At 36.8% G+C, this 20500-nt stretch overlaps 1 protein-coding gene and 1 long non-coding RNA gene across 3 annotated transcripts in view; both read left to right on the top strand.

Moving 5' to 3' along the window:
• Window positions 1–7948, top strand: part of LOC136317560 (uncharacterized) — a 38486-nt gene extending 30538 nt beyond the window's left edge. The window contains exons 2-3 of the long non-coding RNA XR_010727893.1: window positions 6758–6846; window positions 7752–7948. This is a non-coding gene — a long non-coding RNA (uncharacterized lncRNA). The remainder of the gene's footprint in view (window positions 1–6757; window positions 6847–7751) is intronic.
• A 2835-nt stretch (window positions 7949–10783) lies between these two features.
• MCTS1 (MCTS1 re-initiation and release factor) lies at window positions 10784–20247 on the top strand. 2 transcript variants are annotated; one of them, XM_066250357.1, is made up of 6 exons: window positions 10784–11015; window positions 12292–12444; window positions 13183–13280; window positions 17265–17398; window positions 19224–19291; window positions 20045–20247. In XM_066250357.1, exons 1-6 carry the CDS (start codon window positions 11005–11007, stop codon window positions 20124–20126), a joined length of 546 nt encoding a protein of 181 aa, XP_066106454.1. In that variant the 5' UTR covers window positions 10784–11004; the 3' UTR covers window positions 20127–20247. The 2 variants fall into 2 exon arrangements, with proteins under 2 accessions (XP_066106454.1, XP_066106453.1); XM_066250356.1 differs by lacking the exon at window positions 10784–11015 and adding an exon at window positions 11486–11637.
• Window positions 20248–20500: the final 253 nt, after the last annotated feature.

The following is a 20500-nucleotide window of genomic DNA, read 5'->3' as shown; positions in this document are numbered from 1 at the left end:
CAGAGCCACTCTAGCGCCTGGGGCAGAGGCCAAGGAGCCATCCCCAGCGCCTGGGCAAGATGGCATTTTCTAATGAGGAGAGTAGGGCAATACCTTATCGAGAAGGTAACATTTGAGCAAAGGAGGTGAGGGAAGTAGTTATGTGGAAATTTGGGGTAGAGTTTTCCAGGTAGAAAAAAACAACTAGTGCAAAGAGCCAAGCTGTATGTATGCCTGAAGCAAGGTGGTCAGTGGGACTGGAGAAGAGTAAGAAAAGACAAGGAGAGTAGTAAGAACTGAAGTCAAAGCAGTAACAGGAATCCAGGCAATTAAAGACCAAGTAAGCTATTGTGCACATAATGGTTTTACTCTAGTTGAGATGGGGAGCCATTGGAAAGATTTAAGCAGAGAAGAGACTTTAATTTGACTTTCATTTTTTAATAGGAAAATCTGGCATCTGTCAAGAATAGATTGTGGTGAGAGACAGAGGTAAAAGACCAGTTTGAAGGCTATTACAATAATCTAGGCAAGAGATAATGATGGGTTGAACTGGGATGATAGCTATGAAGGTCATTTAGAAGTGGTTGAATTAACACTGGGAAACAAAATTTTTGTTACATCCACAAAAACACTTGTTTTTACCTAATTTGAGTGTGCTGATCTCAAATATGACATTAGTTTTTCTCTGTAAGCTACAGTTTTTTTGCAAATCAAGATTTTAGGTTTTCATCTTTTTGCAAAATTTTCAACATTTAGTTTAACATAATGAAGTAGAATGTCTTCTTGGGCATCATCTTTGTGAAAATATAATAATTTATATAATGCAGTAAATATACTAATACACTAAAAGATATTATTGCATCAAAATTTGTCTACAATTTTGAAATAGAAATATTAAAACATTTGTTTTAATCATAAAACTCCAGCAGTTGTCTGCCATTATATTTCTGTCCCATCGCCCCTGATAACATGCTTCCATCATCTTCAGATCTTGATGAAAGCGATATCCGTGATCATCACTAACAACTCCAAGATTTTCAGGAAGCTTATCAAGGTGACTGTTCAGGAAGTGAATCTTAATGCTCATGTTACATCCAAAGTCGTGGAAAGCCAACAACATCCTTCAAAACAGAAATTCATAGTTTTCTGCTTTTTTTGTTGCCAAGGAAGTTCTTTATAACTGCCAGAAAATACTGCCATGCTCCTTTCTCCTCCTTATTCATCTTCCTGGCAAATTCTTCATCATGTAGGAGGGTTCGAATTTCAGGTCCATCGAATACACCTGCTTTTATCTTCTCGAAAGACAAAGCAGGAAAAGCAGAAATAATATGTTGAAAGCATTCACTTTCTCTATTCAAAGCCTGAACAAACTGCTTCATTAAGCCAAGTTTGATGTGAAGTGGGGGAAAAATGATCCTATCTCAATTAACTACAGGTTCATTCACAGTATTTTGCATCCCTACTTCCAGAGCTTCACGTTTCGGCCACTTCTTCTGTATCCAGTGTTTCTCCCGAGCTCGGCTGTCCCACAAACAGAAAGCAAGGATACTTTGTGAAACCTCTCTGTTGTTCTAGCAGGAAATTTACCATTTTAAGATCCACACAAATGATCCAGTTATGCTCCTCATACTTCAGAAAGTCAAGGACAATTTTTATGTCATTATAATCTTCTCGCAGATGAGTTAAATAACCAATTGGAACTGCTGCATAAACATTACCGTTGTGCAGGAGAACACATTTCAGACTCTATTTAGAGCTGTCAAGAAATAACCACTATTCTGTTGGATTGTAAGTGATAACACCTAGCTGACTGAGAAGACTGCTGATATCATGACAGTAAACAGAGTGTTTGTCTTTGGAAAAAAAGTCCATAAAAATTTGTTCATGCTTCCTGAAATGGGATACTTTAGCTGACCGGTGAAGTACATTCTTTTCTTGAAGCCTGGAGGCTAGTAACTTAGCTGCTTTCTCTGATAGGCCCAAATCTCTTACTAAGTCACTCATTTGGGTTGGCTGAACTGCTGAGGGGTTCATGACTGCTTGGCATCAGAAGACCTTTCAGATTCTACAACTATTTCCTCATGCATCTTATCAAAATACACTTGATCACCATGTTCACTTTCTTCGTCCTTAGAAGAAATAAAACCATTGAAAACTGGAACTGAGAGTGTCTCAGAGTGTGGGATAGGTCGTATTGATGAAGGAATGTTAGGATATGCGATCATATGCCTTTTTTTCTTGCCTGTACCCTTTGTATGGATCAGACAGAAATAACAGTCACTGCTGTGGTCCTTAGGTTCGCACCAAACCATGGGAATACCAAAGGGCATTCCTTTGCGTTTTCCTTTTGTCCAGTCATGAAGCACTTCCTCACAATTATGACACACAATATGAGAAGCTAAATTCTTGTCTTGATCGCCAAGGGGAACTTGAAAATAGGCAATATATGCATGTGTCACAAATGATGAAATATTGCACCTTTGACGTTGAAGTGTGCAACAGCCACATATATAACAGAAGTGTCGGGGCTATACTTACATTTACTCCTCCTCGAAGAAGCTACGATTCTATCTTAAAGCAAAATAAGAGGGTGTTTTTTATCAGATAATAATTTTTTACATTTGAAAACAACTAAAATTATGTAAAAGTGATGTTTGTAAAACATTAATTGCCTTGTGGTTATGTTCAATCCAAGAGTTGGTGCCCTTTATCTCCAGTTTAAAAACCAATGCATGCCATTAACTGTAACAAAAAGAAACTAAAATTGCATAAAAGCTAAAGCATGCACCAAGAAATGGATTTTAGATTTGGAATCAGTGATGCAGAAATATATAGAAAAAGTTCTAAAACCTCATGCAAAAGAAAATGGGAAAAAAATTGTTCCCCAGTGATATATTTTGAAGAGTTAATAGGATTTGCTGAAGACTTGGATGTGGATTGTAAGAGAAAGAGAGGAGTTTAAAAAATTTCCACAATTTTGGGTCTGAGCACATAAAAGGATGTAGTTGTCAATTACTGAAGATAATGGGTAAAAAGGTTTGGGACTTGTGTGTGGAGGCTAGGGGATGGAATGAAGAGAGTCTAGAAGTACGGTTTTGGATATGAATTAGAGATGTCTTTTAGATATCCAAATAAAGAAGTCAAGTAGGCAGTTGCATATACAGTCTGGAGTTAAAAGGAGAGGTCGTGGTTGGAAATATAAATGTGTGTTTCATTGGCATATTCAAAGCTCTGAGACTCGATGAGATATCAAGGGAAGGAGTATGGACAATGAGAAGGCCAAGGACATGTCTAGGCCCCTCTTGACCATTGTTGTCTGTAGGTGAAAACCTTGAGTATGGTATGGTTTCAGTCCAGTGTGTAAGTTTGTTTTTGACTTATTCCAGGGACAGAGCTGTGTATGGGTTCCCCACTGACCTCCCACTGATACAGTTGTGGATTTTTAAGGTTAAAATAGGTGTTAGAGCACAGGGCCCTGACCCCTGATGATGGCAAGCCAGTGGAAGGTCTGAGGAGCACTTGAGTTCTATGACTCCATCCTACCCTTTAATCCTCTTGTAGGTGACTAAATGACTATCAGAAGGGGCTGGGTAAATAAATTATAGTACATTCATACTATAAAATACCCTATAGCCATAAAAAGCAATGAAGTTAGTCTATCTATCTAGCTACTTATCTGACATGAAAATATCTCCAACATATATTTCACCCATAAAGTGTAAAAGCAAAAGCAAAATAGCATGTACAGTGTGATTCCCTTTATGTTTCTTAAGCATATGTAAAAAATATATATAAGCATGCCATTTTTTTTTCTGAAAGGATGCATACAAAACTATTACCAGTTATTACCTATGGGAAGGAAAGTGAGGGAAGAACTGAGGGGTGTGGGAGGGTCAGGGCATGAAACACAGGGAAGGCAAGGGGGACTTTAAGTGTTGTGATTTAGAGAGGAGAGTTCTGTCTACTTGGACTCAAATCCAGATTCTGGTACTTCATAGCTTGGTACTCTTGGGCAAGTTACTTAACCTCCTTTATTTTTCAGTTTCTTCATCCATAAAATGGAAATAACAATATTTATTTCATAAAATAAATATTCACTCTGATAATTCAATGCATTAATATATCAAAGCACTTGCAATGGTGCCTGACTTAGAGTAAGTATTCAGTAGAAACTATTATTATTGTTATACTTCTGTGTTGTTTAGTGTTATATAAGAATATTAATATATTTTCTCTGAAAAATCTTAAAAGAAGGAGCTAGTATATATAGAAAGGGGTTGAAGATATAGGAGGCAGGTAATAATAGACTGAGTAAGGTAATGAGTACCCATACTAAAATGGGATTTGGAACACAGATAGAGGAACTAAACCTATATTGCAAGTGGGTTATCTCTCATTTTAACAGTAGAAAAATGGCTGTAAGTGTGTTACTACTTTGGTAATAGTAGGTAGTAGAAAGTTGGTTTCCTATGTGAAGACTTCTGGAGGAATTAGGAAGTACAAATTGGCAGTTACAAAATAGTTACAGAGATGTCAAGCACAGCATAGGGAATATAGTCAATAATATTGTAACAACTATATATGGTACCAGGTGGGTACTAGACATTTCGTAAGTTATACAACTGTCTAACCACTATGCCGTTCAACTGAAACTAATATAAAATTGTCAGCTGTAATTGAAAAAATAAAAAATAAATAGAGGTGAGTTATTTCCTAATATTTAAGGGACTGTTGAGGACTTGGAGTTTTGAGCAGAATGGAGAAGCTTTGAAAGAAAAATTGGGCGAAAAAGAGAGTGAGCTGAAAACATGGAAATATTCCCGGGGACAGTTGAACATCCACTTGAGATTGGCAACCATGAATTCAGAGTGGTACCAGTTTATTCAACCGTGTGACTTTTCTTTTGCAATGGTTATCAAGTCAACAGTGGAGAGCAAAGGCTGTGACCCAGATGCGAGAATCTTCAGTGAATGAATAGAGGACAGCAAAGAAGGGGTTGAGGTGTGACCAAAGGTTTTAAACTCAGAGGAAGAAGACTCAAGGTTTTTTTCTCTTTTCTTATCATAATAATTTTATTCTTCTATTTTTCAATTACATTTGACATTCAAGATTATTTTGTGTTATTTTGGGGTGTACAGCATCGTGGTTAGATAATCATATACTTTGTAAACTGTTCCTCTCACTATTTCCAGTATATAGTTATTACAATCTATTGACTATATCCCCTAAAGCTGTACTTTACATCCCATGACTATTTTGTAACTGCCAACTTGTACTTCTTCTTCTTCTTCTTTTCTACAGAGACAGAGAGAGAGTCAGAGTGAGGGATAGACAGGGACAGACAGACAGGAATGGAGAGATGAGAAGCGTCAATCATTAGTTTTCGTTGTGCATTGCGACATCTTAGTTGTTCATTGATTGCTTTCTCATATGTGCCTTGACCACGGGCCTTCAGCAGACCGAGTAACCCCTCGCTTGAGCCAGAGACCTTGGGTCCAAGCCGGTGAGCTTTTTGCTCAAACCAGATGAGCCCACGCTCAAGCTGGCGACCTCAGGTTCTTGAACCTGGGTCCTCAGCATCCCAGTCCGACGCTCTATCCAGTGCGCCACCGCCTGGTCAGGCCAACTTGTACTTCTTAATCACTTCACGTTTTTCACCCAGCCCCCAACTCCCATCCCCTTTGACATCTGTCAATCTGTTCTCTGTATCTATGAGTCTATTTACATTTTGTATTTTAGTTTATTTTGTTCATTAGATTAAAAATATAAGTGAAATCATATGGTACTTGTCTTTCTCTGACTGACTTATTTCACTGAGCATAATACCCTCTAGGTCTATCCATGCTGTTGCAAATGGTAAGATTTTATTCTTTTTATGGCCAAGTAATAGTCCATTGTATATGTGTACCACAACTTTTTTATTCACTCATCTACTGATGGACACTTGGGTTGCTTCCATATCTTGGCTACTGTAGATAATGCTGCAATGAACACAGGGATGCATATATTCTTTCTAATTAGTTTTTCAGGTTTCTTTGGATATATTCTCAGAAGTGGAATTGCTGAGTCATAAGGCAGTTCCTTTTTTTTTTTTTTTTTTTTTTTTAGGAAACTCCGTACTGTTTTTTCCAATAGTTGCACCAATCTGCATTCCCACCAACAGTGCATGAGGGCTCCCTTTTATCTAAATTGTCATCAACTCTAGTTGTTTGTTGATTTATTTATGATGACCATACTGATAGGTGTGATACATTGTGGAGTTTTTTGAGAGATACAAACAGAGACAGAGAGCGATGAGAAGCATCAACTCATAGTTGCATCACTTTAGCTGTTCATTGTTTGTTTTTCATACATGCCTTAACCAGTGGGCTCAAGCCAAGCCAGTGACCCCTTGCTCAAGCCAGTGATCTTGGGCTCAAGTCAGCAACTGTGGGCTCAAGCCAGCAAGCACCCATGGGCTCAAGACAGTGACAATGGGATCATATTGATGATACTATACTCAAGTCAGCGACCCCATGTGTAAGCTGGCCAGCCTGTACTAAAGCCAAATGAGCCCATGCTCAATCTGATGACCTCAGGGTTTCGGACCTGGGACCTCAGTGTACAAGGTCAACACTATCCACTGTGCCACTGCTGGTCAGGCATACTGTAGTTTTAATTAGCATTTCTTTGATGATTAGTAATGTTGAACATCTTTTTATGTCTGTTGGCCATCTGTACGTCCTCCTTAGAGAAGTGTCTAGAATCAATTATTTTTATTTTTATTTTTTAACCTGAGGGTGAAGAAGATGTTGTCTGGAAGTTGTAGCGCGTCTGGAAGAAGATGCCCACCTCACCTCCTCACTCTACAGTACATGCATTGTATTGGTATGAATCACTTTCACTTGAAAGGGTTGTAAGGGAAGCTCCATCTTCATGGGAAAGCCAGAATATCAGTGGATATTCAGAGATGAGTTGGAGGAGAGTTGGGGAACTTGTTAATCATGGTGTCCAGAAGGCACAGCAGAAGCACCTGGAAGTTAAAGTAGAAATGAGAGCTCAGGTGAGGTGGAAAAGAAGCACAGGGAAATATGGGAATGGGGTTAGAGGACAGCAATAACAACAATAATAGCCATTTAATAATAACAATAATTATTATTGTTATTATATAATAACATATTGTTATTGTTATAATAATAACAATAATTTAACAATGCTTTGCGTGTATTATCTCACTTCCATAAAGTAGAGACTTCATTTTACAAATGAAAAGATAGTCACAGAATTTACTTACTTTCCAAAGGTCCTATAGCAAATAAGTTGAACTGGGTACTTGCATATTGGGTAATGACAAAGGAAACAGGGATGTGAGTGAGGCACAGTGGATTTAGCTTACCACAAGTTTGGCAAGATGGTTAGTCCTTACAGTCTTCTGATAAATAGAGGGATTTCAGCTCTTTCCAAATTTACCTGTGTTTGGGACTCAAGGTGGAAGCTGCTGTGTCATTGGTGTTCCTTATATTGCTCAGTATGGAAGAGTCCAGGCAGAGGCCAGGCTATGTATTTTCTCACATGTGCTCCCCAGAGTAACTGATGTTGGGGACAGTGGTACAATTCTTAAGTATGTCTTGTCCTTGTGGGAAATATAAAATCAACCATAGGGGGCTCTAAGGTGTGAGACTGAGAGGCAGTTTGTGGGAAATGTGACCCTAATGGAAGACTTCATGGGCTGTATATTCATAGAGATGTGAGGCCCAGCAGGAGTCTGGCAGTGGCCCAATTCTTTCTTGCAGGGAAAACAGCTTTTCCAGCGTTCAAAGCTGAGGTCTACCTCCTAAAGAAACCTTTCTTTATTGGACACCCTGAAGTTCCCGGTGCCACATTTCTTGCTCAAGGAAGCTTATAAGGATGAAAAGGAGGCCTACTGCAAACTTCTTTGGGCAGCATTTTATAGTCTTATGTCAAGATGACCCTAGAAAATCATTTCAAAATTCTAAGACGGTAGATACAATCATTAACTATGTAATGCTTGTGCTAAGTTTCTTATTGTATGTATGATAGATTTGGGTTTTCTGTGTTCTGTGCTGCATGTGCATTGATGACCCTTGTAAAATAAATCACACAGAACACTTATGCCCAAATTATAGTACAGAACATGGATTTCTAAAACATAAAGGTCATTTCTAACTATTCAGTGTATGAATAAATGAACTTTATTATTTTAATTTTTGAAGAACTTTATTTTGAGGTATTCTCTTATGACATATTGTTTATTGTAATGATGAGTTATTTGAAGATGGGTCCTTTTGGGGGAGAAAACCCCCAATTATAACCTTGGGAAAACAGAATCCATTTTATGATACCATTTATAACACCAAACCAGAAACACATTGTGATGAGAAGTGGGCCCTGCTTATGTATCTGTGTAGGTGGGTTATGATCAAAGGTATTCGTGTATACATATAGAACTCAATATACCACTAATACTAATGACCTAATTGACATTTGCTTTAATTCAGATTCAGTTTCTGTGATTATCAGAGTGTATTAAAGTGTATTAAAATATGTACATCACCTGAAATTAATATATTATCAAACGTCAATTGTAATTGAAAAATAAAAAATTAAAAATGTATGTATGTACATATAGCTGCATGGTTATTTCCATGCATATGGGATTTGTCATCATTTAGACAATGTCTAAGTTTTACAGAATTAAAAGTTAGCTATCATTTCTTTCTTTTTTTTTACAGAGACAGACAGAGAGTCAGAGCAAGGGATAGACAGGGACAGAGAGAGATGAGAAGCATCAATCATTAGTTTTTTGTTGGGACAGCTTAGTTGTTCATTGATTGCTTTCTCATATGTGCCTTGATCGTGGGCCTTCAGCAGACCGAATAACCCCTTGCTCGAGCCAGCGACCTTGGATCCAAGCTGGTGAGCTTTTGCTCAAACCAGATGAGCCCATGCTCAAGCTGGCAACCTCGGGGTCATGAACCTGGGTGTTCCACATCCCAATCCGATGCTCTATCCACTGCACCACTGCCTGGTGAGGCTAGCTATCATTTCTAACACTGCAAATATTTAGCATAATACTTAAAATTTTTTAAAATTATTGATTTTACAGATACAGGAAGGAAGAAAGAGAAACATCAATTTGTTGTTGCACTTATTTATACATTCATTACTTGATTCCTGTGTGTGCCCTGACCGGGGATGGAACCTGCAACCATGGTGTATGGGGACCTTGCTCTAATCAACTGAGCTACTGAGCAGGTCCCAGCATAATTCTTCAAAATAAGTCTAAAATTAGTAGGTTTCTCAAGCCAAAATTCAAGAGATTAGGAAGTCCATCTAGGTGTTATTCATTTTGGGGTCCACTAAGTTAAATTTTATTTACTAGTGCAATATATAGTTATTACATTATATTGTATATAGATAGAATATATAGTTATTACATTGTATTGTATATAGATAGAATATAAGTTATCTATTTTTACTCATTGTAAACTGCTTAATAGTAACTGTTTATTGCTGTTACAATATATTTATTGTTACATGGCAGGCTACCAGGGTGATGTGAGAGTTGCCAGGGGAGGAAAGCTATTTGGCAACAAGCTTGCTGCTGTAGCACTAACTACAGCATAGGGTCTGGGCTTCAGTTTTGCTTGTTCATAAACTCTATTCTAAAGGTCCCCCAGTTGATTGATGCTGGGAATGCTAAGTCACGACAAGGATGTTCACAAGAGCCCAATGTGTAAACTAGAATGCCAATGTATTAATTTACAAAGACAAACAATTGTTCACGAGATTTGATTTGAAAGTAGAAAGTTCTTTCCAGACTGATATTTATGGGGAACTAAATTTTAATCAGAAGATTGTTGCAACCATAGTATCAAGGCGAGGGGAGTTAGTTACACAATTCAAATACATAGTGGCATTTGTTATGATTGCTCCAAGTGTTCACTTTCCCAATAGATAACTAGAGTTTTTTCTCCTTGGAAGGACTGGTGTATTTGTTTTACAGGTCAAGGCACATCTATCCAAATGCCGGGGTAGTGTCTGTTTAAGTTTTGTGTTTTTCTATGCTTTCTTTGCTGATCAAAACCCATGATTCGCTCTACTTTTAAAAATTACATAAGTAAAACCTGTTTCTTTAGCTGTTATCTCTTACATTAGTCTTCTATTGCTCGCCTACGGGCTATTTATCATTCAAGGAAATTATCTGTCTTGATTTATAGCTGAATTTAAAGGTAAGGGGTGAGACAGGGGATGGTAATCTACTGGATAATTCTATGGCAGTGAATGTAGTTGCCAGATTGAAATGCAGGATGCCCTATTCCTATTCAATTAAGTTAAGAAAAATTATTTAGCATAAGTTTGTCCCAAATATTACATGAGATACAGTTATACTTTAAATTATATTCATTGTTTATGTGAAATTCAAATTTAACTGGATATCCCATATTTTTATTTGCTAAAGTTGACAAGCCCACGAGTACATTTACATGGGAGTATAAGGCTAGCCTGAGTTTATGCTGGTCGTTAAACACTAATCCATTCTTTGTGTCGGGAAACGAAAAACCTTTCCCACTAAAAATTTCTTTCGGTTAATAGCAGATCGCAACGAAACAGGGAAGGATCTTGATCTTTTGAGGAAGCCGTAATGACGCAACTGTCAGACCTGCTGCTTTGCTTGATTTCTCCGCCCCCTCCCTTCTTCTTTTCCTGCAACTAAAATGATTACTGTACACTGTATTTCTTCTTCCTTCTCAAGTCCCGCCCTTTCAATTACTTGCTCTGGAGAGCAATCGGTTGCCCAAAAAGGGATGGCAAAAGCGCCGACGTGTTCAGAGGGGGCGGAAGTAGTCAAATTTCACTGAGAACCGTAAAGTACAGCTCTCGGTCTCTCTTTCCGGAGAACGACCACAGCTCCGCCTGTCAGTGCCGGCGTTCCTCGTGTAAGGGGATCTGTCGGACCCTTGCTAATTCAATTTTCCCCCCATTCTGGGCCCTTCCCTATCGTCGCCCCCTTCAACTTGGATCATGTTCAAGAAGTAAGGACACGCTGTGGCCTCCGTCCGCTGCTCACAAAGGTGGTGGGGGTGGGGGTGGAGAAGAGGGCGAGAGCTAAGATCCTCTTTCTCTCTTCTCCGCCCCTGCCATCCTTACTCCCTAAGGTTTTCTATAGTCCTTTGCTCTCACTCCAATTTACAACACTTTTTTAAAGCTTTTTATCCCTAATCCTCAATCGGGTTTCAGTTCTCCCACCTTTATTTTCTTTATCCTCACCTCTCTTTTTCTTTTGCCCCCTCTCGCAATCCTATCTCCATTTCTAGGGTTCTACCAATCACATCCTTGCACTGTGATTTAGGGGTATATCTTCTTTAGCTGAGAGGAAGCACTGCACTCACTGCCATATGTTTATTAGTTATGAACTGAATAAGGGAAGGCTTGACTTCCTGGGTCATGGGAGTGAAGGAGTCTGGGTGACAGGAAGCAAGCGGGCTGTCATGCCGATTGCCTAGCTGCCAGATTAACCTTGTCTTGAAAACAGCGTGATTGTCCCATAGGCTTTTCAGTGTAAGGAAGAAAAAACTCCTTGGGAACCTACCTAGTGGGTTTGCCTTCCAGATTTGGTAGACGCAAAAAACAAAGGGGGAACATGGGCAAAGGAAGGTGGGTTTTCTTCATGACATTTTGGGTAAAAATAAATAGGGATTTTTCAAATCTCATCACTTATAAAAAAATTTTTAGTAGATTACATAGCCTAGCAGAAACCGATTTTCTGTGTTATTTTTGTGTTGGTCTTCTGTGCCTCAGAGCTTGAGGGCTCTTTTGGTTTGCGTTGCTTTCATTTATTCACATAGGTTTTGACATAGGTGGAATCTGTGTTTCTTCCTGGGTAGGGAAGAATAAGATTCTCCAGAAAAGGCATTTATGTAGTTGATTATACATTATAATATAAAATATGTCTCATATCCTCCCCCCTGCTACTTGTGTATGTATGACAGTTTATTTTAATATTGTAATAAGATGTTGGTTGTTGCTGGATACAATAAAGGGTAAATGGTATTTTTAAAACAATTTATATTGTTATTATTTTAAACATCTAAATACTTGCTTGGGAATAAATGAGTAATTAAAACACTACCTTTAGCTGTTCTGATATATCTACTTAGAAATGCATTTTTAAATAATTTTTATTGAATGTATTGGGGTAACATTGGTTAATAAAAATATACAGGTTTCAGCTGTGCAGTCATATAATACATCATCTGCATATTGCATAGAGAAATGCCTTTTTTTTTACTTGCAAAAATCATTTTGCAGATTTGATGAAAAAGAAAATGTGTCCAATTGCATCCAGTTGAAAACCTCAGTTATAAAGGGCATTAAAAACCAATTGATAGAGCAATTTCCAGGTATTGAACCATGGCTTAATCAAATCATGCCTAAGAAAGATCCTGTCAAAATAGTACGATGGTAAGTTTTTATTTTTTCTCTATGTAAAGTGTAGAGTAAGTAGATGAATATCATATGATTAGATTGCACTCATGAAATGGAATTATTTTCACATTAACCATTGATAGATTATGAGAGTACATAAATAGAATAACAAATACTAAGCAATATTTATATTTTCAGGTGTTTTCTATGTTTGTAAAAAGTGTGGATTTATGGATTGGTTGTTTTATCAGTTAAATGATTTTATTTAGAGTTGGATTTAGTTTATTTTAGTTTTTACTTTAGATATTTGTTTCATTGAAATCTAACAATGAATTTAAAATAATGATAGGTGAAATAAAATTGATTGTAACAGCTCATATATTTTTTATTTTTTCTCTACTGGAGTGGTATAGGTAAAACATTTTAACAATCTCTTTTTGCTTGGATCTTTTTAAAATCTTAAAATTTTTATTTACTGATTTGAGAGAGAAAGACTGAGAGAGAGCCAGACACATCGACTTGTTATTCCACTTATTTGTGCATTCTTTGGTTGCTTCTTGTATGTGCCCTGACTGGGGATCAAAGCTACAACCTTGGCATATTGGGACAATGCTCTAAACAACGGAGCCACCCAGCCAGGATTACCTATCTTTATTGAAATTTTAAAAAAATTCTGTTTATGCATATCATATTGTACATTGTTTAAACGCCCTTTGGCATATTATTTTTGAAAGAAAATACTTAACTTGGTACTTTGTGACATTTGTCTTACAGCCATGAACATATAGAGATCCTTACAGTAAATGGAGAGTTACTATTTTTTAGACAAAGAGAAGGGCCTTTTTATCCAACCCTAAGATTACTTCACAAATGTAAGTCTTGTTAGGAAATATGTATTTGGGGATACGGAAATACACAAAAGGAGCTGAAAGTGACTTTTGGTTATTAACTTATTTATTAGTACTAGAGAATTTGAAATATAAAAGTAAAATGAATTCCCATCTTGTGTTAAATCTGAAAAAATGCACATTCTCTCATGCATTCCAAAAAGTCCAAGAACAAATATTCATTTATTTATTCAATAAATAAATAAATGCTTATTTATTTATTTATTTATTTATTTTACGGATACAGAGAAAGAGAATCAGAGGGAGGGATATACAGGGACAGACAGACAGGAACGGAGAGAGATGAGAAGCATCAATCATCAGTTTTTCCTTGTGACACCTTAGTTGTTCATTGATTGCTTTCTCATATGCGCCTTGACCATGGGCCTTCAGCAGACTGAGAAACCCCTTGCTCTATCCAGTGACCTTGGGTCCAAGCTGGTGAGCTTTTGCTCAAACCAGATGAGCCCACGCTCAAGCTGGCGACCTCAGGGTCTTGAACCTGGGTCCTCCGCATCCCAGTCCGACGCTCTATCCACTGTGCCATCGCCTGGTCAGGCAACAAATATTTATTGAACTTACTTGTTCCAGGCACTGAGCTAGGTACTGAGAATAAGATGAGAAGCAAAGATAGACATGGCTATGAAACTAACAGTCTGTTTGGGAGAATAGACAACAATTAGGTAATTACACAAGTATATATTCACAAACTGTGATAAGTGCTGTGTTTTCTTTTAAATTTATATCTAGATCTGCCTCATAAAAATAATTTTATATAAGGGAAAGCATTGTCTAATTGATAGAGTCAGTTATTGTTAGTTGAGTGACAGGTTCAGGTGTTACGAAACAAGATAATGTTTATTATGTGCTTACTTTTGCACGTTGCTAGATTGAGTACATTACAGAAGAAAATCCAAAGGAAGATACAATCCCAGTGCCTAAGAAGTGTTAACTGTGAAGTAAAATTTCACCTTTTTAAACCAGTATGTATGTCTGGCTTTCTTGCCTAGAGACAGAAAGGAAGGGAGTGACTGGAGGGTTCTGTAGATGGCATTGGTGACTTAATTCACTTGTTTGATTTTTGATAAGAGGAGATAAATTGTAAATTGGTGAAGCAAAGGTCTGGAGTAGTAAAGCTGTTGGGCAAATCTTTAAAAAGGTGAAGCATTTTAATATTTATAAAGGAATATTCATAATTATTTGATTAAATACTGATTTTATCAAGTTAAAAAACTGTGCTACATAGACATTGAGTCCTGATGCAATGGGGAAAAGCTTAAAATAAAAATATTTTGGTGACATTAGGACATTTTAATGACAATGATTTCTACTCAACTAAAAGAGAACAGAGACAAAACAATCAAATGCATTCCATGAATCTAGATTGGATACTGGCTTGAAAAACAAACAAAATTCAAGCCTTCCTCCACCCTCCAAAAAAGATATAAAGACTTTCTTGGGCCTGATCAGGCGGTGGTGCAGTGGATAGAGCATTGGACTGGGATGTGGAGGACCCAGGTTCAAGACCCCGAGGTCGCCAGCTTGAGCGTGGGCTCATCTGGTTTGAGGAAAGCTCACCAGTTTGGATCCGAGGTCGCTGGCTGGAGCAAGGGGTTACTCGGTCTGCTGAAGGCCCACGGTCAAGGCACATATGAGAGAGCAATCAATGAACAACTAAGGTGTCACAAGGAAAAACTGATGATTGATGCTTCTCATCTCTCTCCATTCCTGTCTGTCTGTCCCTGTCTATCTGTCTCTCTGACTCTCTCTCTGTCTCTGTAAAAAAAAAAGACTTTTTTTGGGACTATTGGGGGAAATGTGCATATAATTTGGTTATAAGATGATCTTGTAGAACTGTTGTTAAATTTTTAGGTATGATAATAGTATTGTGGCTATGTAGGACAATGACTATTCTTAAGGGGTATGTGCTTGTTATGGTGAAGCATTATGTTCGAAATTTAAAATAGAGAAAAAATATGTGTTTAAAAAGAAAGAGATAAAGCAAATATAGCAAAGTATAAATGAACAGTTGTTGAATCTCAGTGGATAGTGTCTAGGAGTTCACTGAACTGTTCTTCCAGTTTTCCCATACGTTTAGCATTTTCTTAATAAGTTGGGGAAAAAAAAGATGTTCCTATTTAGTAGTATTTTTCTGGGAACCAACCTTTTCAAACATCTTAAAGTTATTCTTGTGCAAGAAGCAGGATAATATGGTGGTTGAAAGCATGAACTTGGAGTTGGTAGACCTGGGTTCAATTCCCAGTGCATGTAACTTTTGTCAGGCCTCGCACTCTTTTTAACATGGACATAGTTGTTTATTACTTTTCCAAGGTTGTAAGAATTAATTGAGGTAAGATATGTAATGTACCTAATACAATGCCTGGTATGTAGTAAGTGCTCAATATATGATAGCTGTTATAATTATATAGCAATAGTTTCAACAGTGTCCACCAGTATCACTTATCATCATCATCATCATCATTACTAAAAGGCAGCTATTAATGAGGATGGAGATCTAGAAAACATGTTATGGCTTATGAATAGTAAATGTATTCATTCAGGTTCCTTTTTATCAGTAAGTTGTTTAAATTAACTTGGAGTCATTTTTAAATTACTCTGTAGTCTTGGTAGGAAAAAGACTTGTTATCTGATGAATGGGAGGGCCAGTGGTAAAACATTAAAGTGAATAAGTTTTACCAATTATTGTTGTAATTATTCCTACAGAACCCTGAGTGGCCTAAAATTTTTTTTCCCCAAGGCATTGTTTTAGATCCTCCAGGGGTCATTTAATTGTTAGGTTATGAATTATTCATAGACACACATACACAAATACTGTTTTAAAAAATTACAAAAGAAATATGTGTTCATTCTAGAGATTTGAAAAAATCACCTGTATTCCTATGAGTTAGACGTAACCATTGTTGATATATATGTGTACTTCCATCCAATTTTTTGTATGTGTATGTGTGTGTGTGTGTGTGTGTGTGTGTGTATTTTTCCTTTTAAAATTGGGCTCTCTGTTATATAAACTTTGAAATTAATAGTTCTTTTTTAGAGCAGTTTTATGTTTACAGAAAAACTGAATAGAAGCAAGCAGTTCCCATATTACTTATTTCCCGTCCTTTCCTTGTTATTCATATCAGGCATTGATGTGATACATTTATTATAGTTGATGAACCAATATTGATATGGTTTTAATACCCAAGTTCATAGTTTACATTATGGTTAATTTGTGTGTGTATGTTGTACATTCTGTGGGTTTTTCCAGATGAATAATGTCCACTGTTAAAGTTTCATATGGAATAGTTTCACTGCTCTAAATATCCTCTATGCTCCACCTGCTCATCCCTCTGTTCTCCCTCTCCTGCCAACTCCTAGCACCCACTGAGAGTTTCAGGAATTTTGTCTTCTGCTTTTCCTCTTAACATTATATTATGAATATTTCCCAAGGTATTATGTATTCTTCAAAGATATGGCTCTATTACATAGATATTGTAGATAACCCTTAAGTCATTTATCTCATGCTTTATTGTTGGACATTTAAGTTGGTTCCAGTTTATTTCTTTTATGAACATTAGTGCTGCAATGAATATATTTCTACCTAAATATATTGTACATATCTCATTTTTCCTTAGGATAAAGTCTCAGAAGTAGAAATACTGGGTCAGAGAGCTTGAACCTTTTCAAGGCTGTTCATACATGTTGCCAAGTAGTCCTAAAGAAAGGTTGTATCCATTTGTAAGCCTTCTAACAGTATACGGGAATGTCAGTTTTCCTTCACTCTTGCTAGCACTAGAAATTACTTTTCTTATAAATATTTACCAATTTGGTAAGTGAAGGATGGTATTTCAGTTTTATTTTGCGTCTGTCAGAGTACTGTAATTTTGAGAAATATTCGTTCATATCCTTTGTCTTTTTTTCCTAGTTATTAGTCTTATTAATTTATACAATGTATTTCCTTTCTTCTAGATCCCTTTATCCTGCCACACCAGCAGGTTGATAAAGGAGCCATCAAATTTGTACTCAGTGGTGCAAATATCATGTGTCCAGGCTTAACTTCTCCTGGAGCTAAACTTTACCCTGCTGCAGTAGATACCATTGTTGTATCCTTCCCAGGCTGTAACTGTTGAAAAAATGTATTCATGTCATTACTGAAAGATCTATCATCCAAGGGAATATTAGATGTACTTTTTGGAGGTTACTGTTACTATTATATCATGCCTTTCAGATTACATTTGAAGATGTGGGAAGTGAAATTATTTCTTGAAACTAAATTGTGACCCACTTCAGAAGTTAAACGAGAACAAGTAATAAAAAAGTCCCAGCTGCATTTCTGCCCAGTTAGGGCCTAATGTTATTAGATTCAGGACACAATATAAAACTCTTGGTTATTAATGGAGAGAATATATCTGATATGATTGTGTCACTTCTTTGGACATCAGCTTGCTACTTTTATTTTTGACTTACCTAGATACATTGTAATAAAAACAATCGAAAGGGAAAAGAACTTAGGTGCCAGGTCGAGTGTTAGAAGTGGGTAGTGAGAAATATTGGCAATTCCCAATTTTTATATATTTTTATTTGATTGATTGATTGATTTTAGAGAGAGAGAAATAGTGATTTGTTGTTCCACGTATTTATTCATTCATTGGTTGATTCTTGTATGTGACCTGACTGAGGATCGAACCCACAACCTTAGTGTATTGGGATGATGCTCTAACTACCTGAGCTACCTGGCCAGGGCCCCCAACTTTTATTTTAAAGTTCATTTTAAGTTGGTCATTTGAGCCTCAGAACATGATTAGTCAAAGAGAAAAATGTTAAAGTTCCAGATAGTTCTTAATGACCTATTCAACTCATGATGTAGCTGAACAATTCTGCATTATTTCCATTTCTGTGGTGCTATTTCAGCTATTTTCTAGGTTACTTAGATTTTTGCCAACTAGTCTGGACAGGAGAACATCTATCTGCTTTGTCATAGATAAAGTGGCTATTTGCCTCAAGTTGAGAAAAGGAACCATACGTGGTGGGAATGGGGAAGTCACTGTAGAGTGAGAAGGCTATTGGAATGGGTTTAAGAATGTGTCCTGTACTCAAAAAGAGGCTGTCCTCTGTTGTGGCATTTGTGTATATGGGGTAGTATAAGTTGTATGTTTATATCTTAGGAACCATTTGTACTGATATAGATAGTGGTCACATAATAGTTACTCACATATGTGTGGAATGTTGAATGACTTAGTAAATGAATGAATGAATGAGTGAATTGAGAATCTATGCAGAAAAGTGTTCTGTAAGAATTAACTTATTTGCTGGTATATAGTTTGGAGTTCCTTTAACTGGGAAATATTTCTAGTACCTAGACTTTACTTCCAAATTAATTTTTATTTTTGAATAATCATAAACTTTTAGAACATTGGAAAGCTAGTTCTGGGAGGTACTATGTATCCTTGAACTTTTACTTTTAAAATATGTACTGCAGTGTTTAATAATCCTAGATGTTTCAAATGATAACTAAGGATATTCTGGTTGTTCTAGAAAGGTTGTCAAACTGGGTTCTTAAACATACATTGGAGATATAATTATTGGTTTACGGTGTCTTTTACATAAGACCACCACTCAGTGATTAACACACTAGAATAATTGATATCTACTTCACAGTTTTTAATATTTATGTACAAGATATTTCATTTCCTTTTTTGTATGACTTATTCTAGTTTTGTTGGCATAGGGTTATAGTGTTAACATTTAGCAATTATTGAGTATTCACAGTGTGCCCATAGACTCTGCTAGGTCCCTGCCCTCAAGCTGGTAATGGTATAGGTGAGGATATAAAATGAGTTCAAAGTGGCTTAACTGGTATTGTGGTCATTATTTGACACCCAGCCCCCAAGGCATTTGGATAAATAGTTCTTAGCTGTATGTTTTCAGGCCATCATGGCAGAAGGGAAGCAGCATGCTCTGTGTGTCGGAGTCATGAAGATGTCTGCAGAAGATATGTAAGTCTCACATTAGGCTCCCTTAGCTTTTGAGATATGGGTAACCTACGCAGGAAGTATCAGAATTACAGTTGAACTTTGCTCTCATTCATACCACATCTTACAAATACTATATGTAAGCATGGAAGCCTCATTTCTGATTTTTCCTAAAACTTGGAAAGCCAGTGAAACCTATTTTATCTCTAGGGTCTCAGTCTTTCTTAAGCACTCTGAAAACCTGTGTACCAATACAGTTATTTTATATCTTGTATGTGGCATTTTAGCAATTTTTTATTTAGTATGATTTAAACTGAGTGGAGAGAAAGATATTTTACTACTAATTCTTAAAACAGTGACATAGTTTGGCACCACACAGTATTTTTTTTATATTTTGACCTGGTATTAGAGAATATTAAGGAAATATTAAAAATATAATATCAATATATTTAAAAACTTTGCAACTCAATTGAAAGCCACATTATTCCTAGTGAATTTTGTTTCAGGGTTAATTGTAATACTTTGATGTTCTGATATGGGGGTACATTATTATTCTGTTTCTATAGACCCACTAGTTAGATCACTAGACTCACTTTAAGACATGAACTGCCCCAGAGTAATGTAGTTTATCTATACAGTAATGTGAGTGTAATATAAAATAAATTCCTGCCTGTAGCTCAATAATTGCAAAATAGCAGTGCACTTTGAATTATATTTACCATGAGTAAGCCTATAAAATGCTTAATAATATATTTCTGTACTTCTTTCCTTCTACAGTGAGAAAGTCAACAAAGGAATTGGCATTGAAAATATCCATTATTTAAATGATGGGCTGTGGCATATGAAGACGTATAAATGAGGCTCAGAAGGAATGCACTTGCGCTAATATGAATGTTGTGCTGTACCTGTGTTTGTGTCTGTGTGTGACAGCATGAAGATAATACCTCTGTTATGCTGAATAAATTCAACAGATGGTCAAATTCTGTTAGCTTCAAAAATTATTGTAGTTTTTCTTAAACTCAAGTTAAAATTGGGTAGTGACAGCCTGACCAGGTGGTGGCACAGTGGGGAGAGTGTTGGACTGGGATGTGGAGGACCCCCCCAAGGTCACAGGCTTGAGTGTGGGCTCATCTGGCTTGAGCAAGTGCTCCCCAGCTTGAGCTTGGGATCATAGACATGACCCCGTGGTTGCTGGCTTTGAAGGCCAAGTTCACTGGCTTGAGCAAGGGGTCC

Source organism: Saccopteryx bilineata, chromosome X (assembly GCF_036850765.1).
Source record: "Saccopteryx bilineata isolate mSacBil1 chromosome X, mSacBil1_pri_phased_curated, whole genome shotgun sequence".
NCBI lineage: Eukaryota > Metazoa > Chordata > Mammalia > Chiroptera > Emballonuridae > Saccopteryx > Saccopteryx bilineata.
The sequence above is the reverse complement of the archived record's forward strand: the minus strand, read 5'-3'. Positions and strand labels throughout refer to the sequence as shown.

What these genes read in the sequence shown, in the direction of transcription:
- MCTS1 (XM_066250356.1), top strand. An exon ending in CCTAAGATTACTTCACAAAT is followed by an intron (nt 13,281 to 17,264) that starts GTAAGTCTTGTT and finishes CCTTTCTTCTAG; the next exon opens with ATCCCTTTATCCTGCCACAC. An exon ending in AAGATGTCTGCAGAAGATAT is followed by an intron (nt 19,292 to 20,044) that starts GTAAGTCTCACA and finishes TTCCTTCTACAG; the next exon opens with TGAGAAAGTCAACAAAGGAA.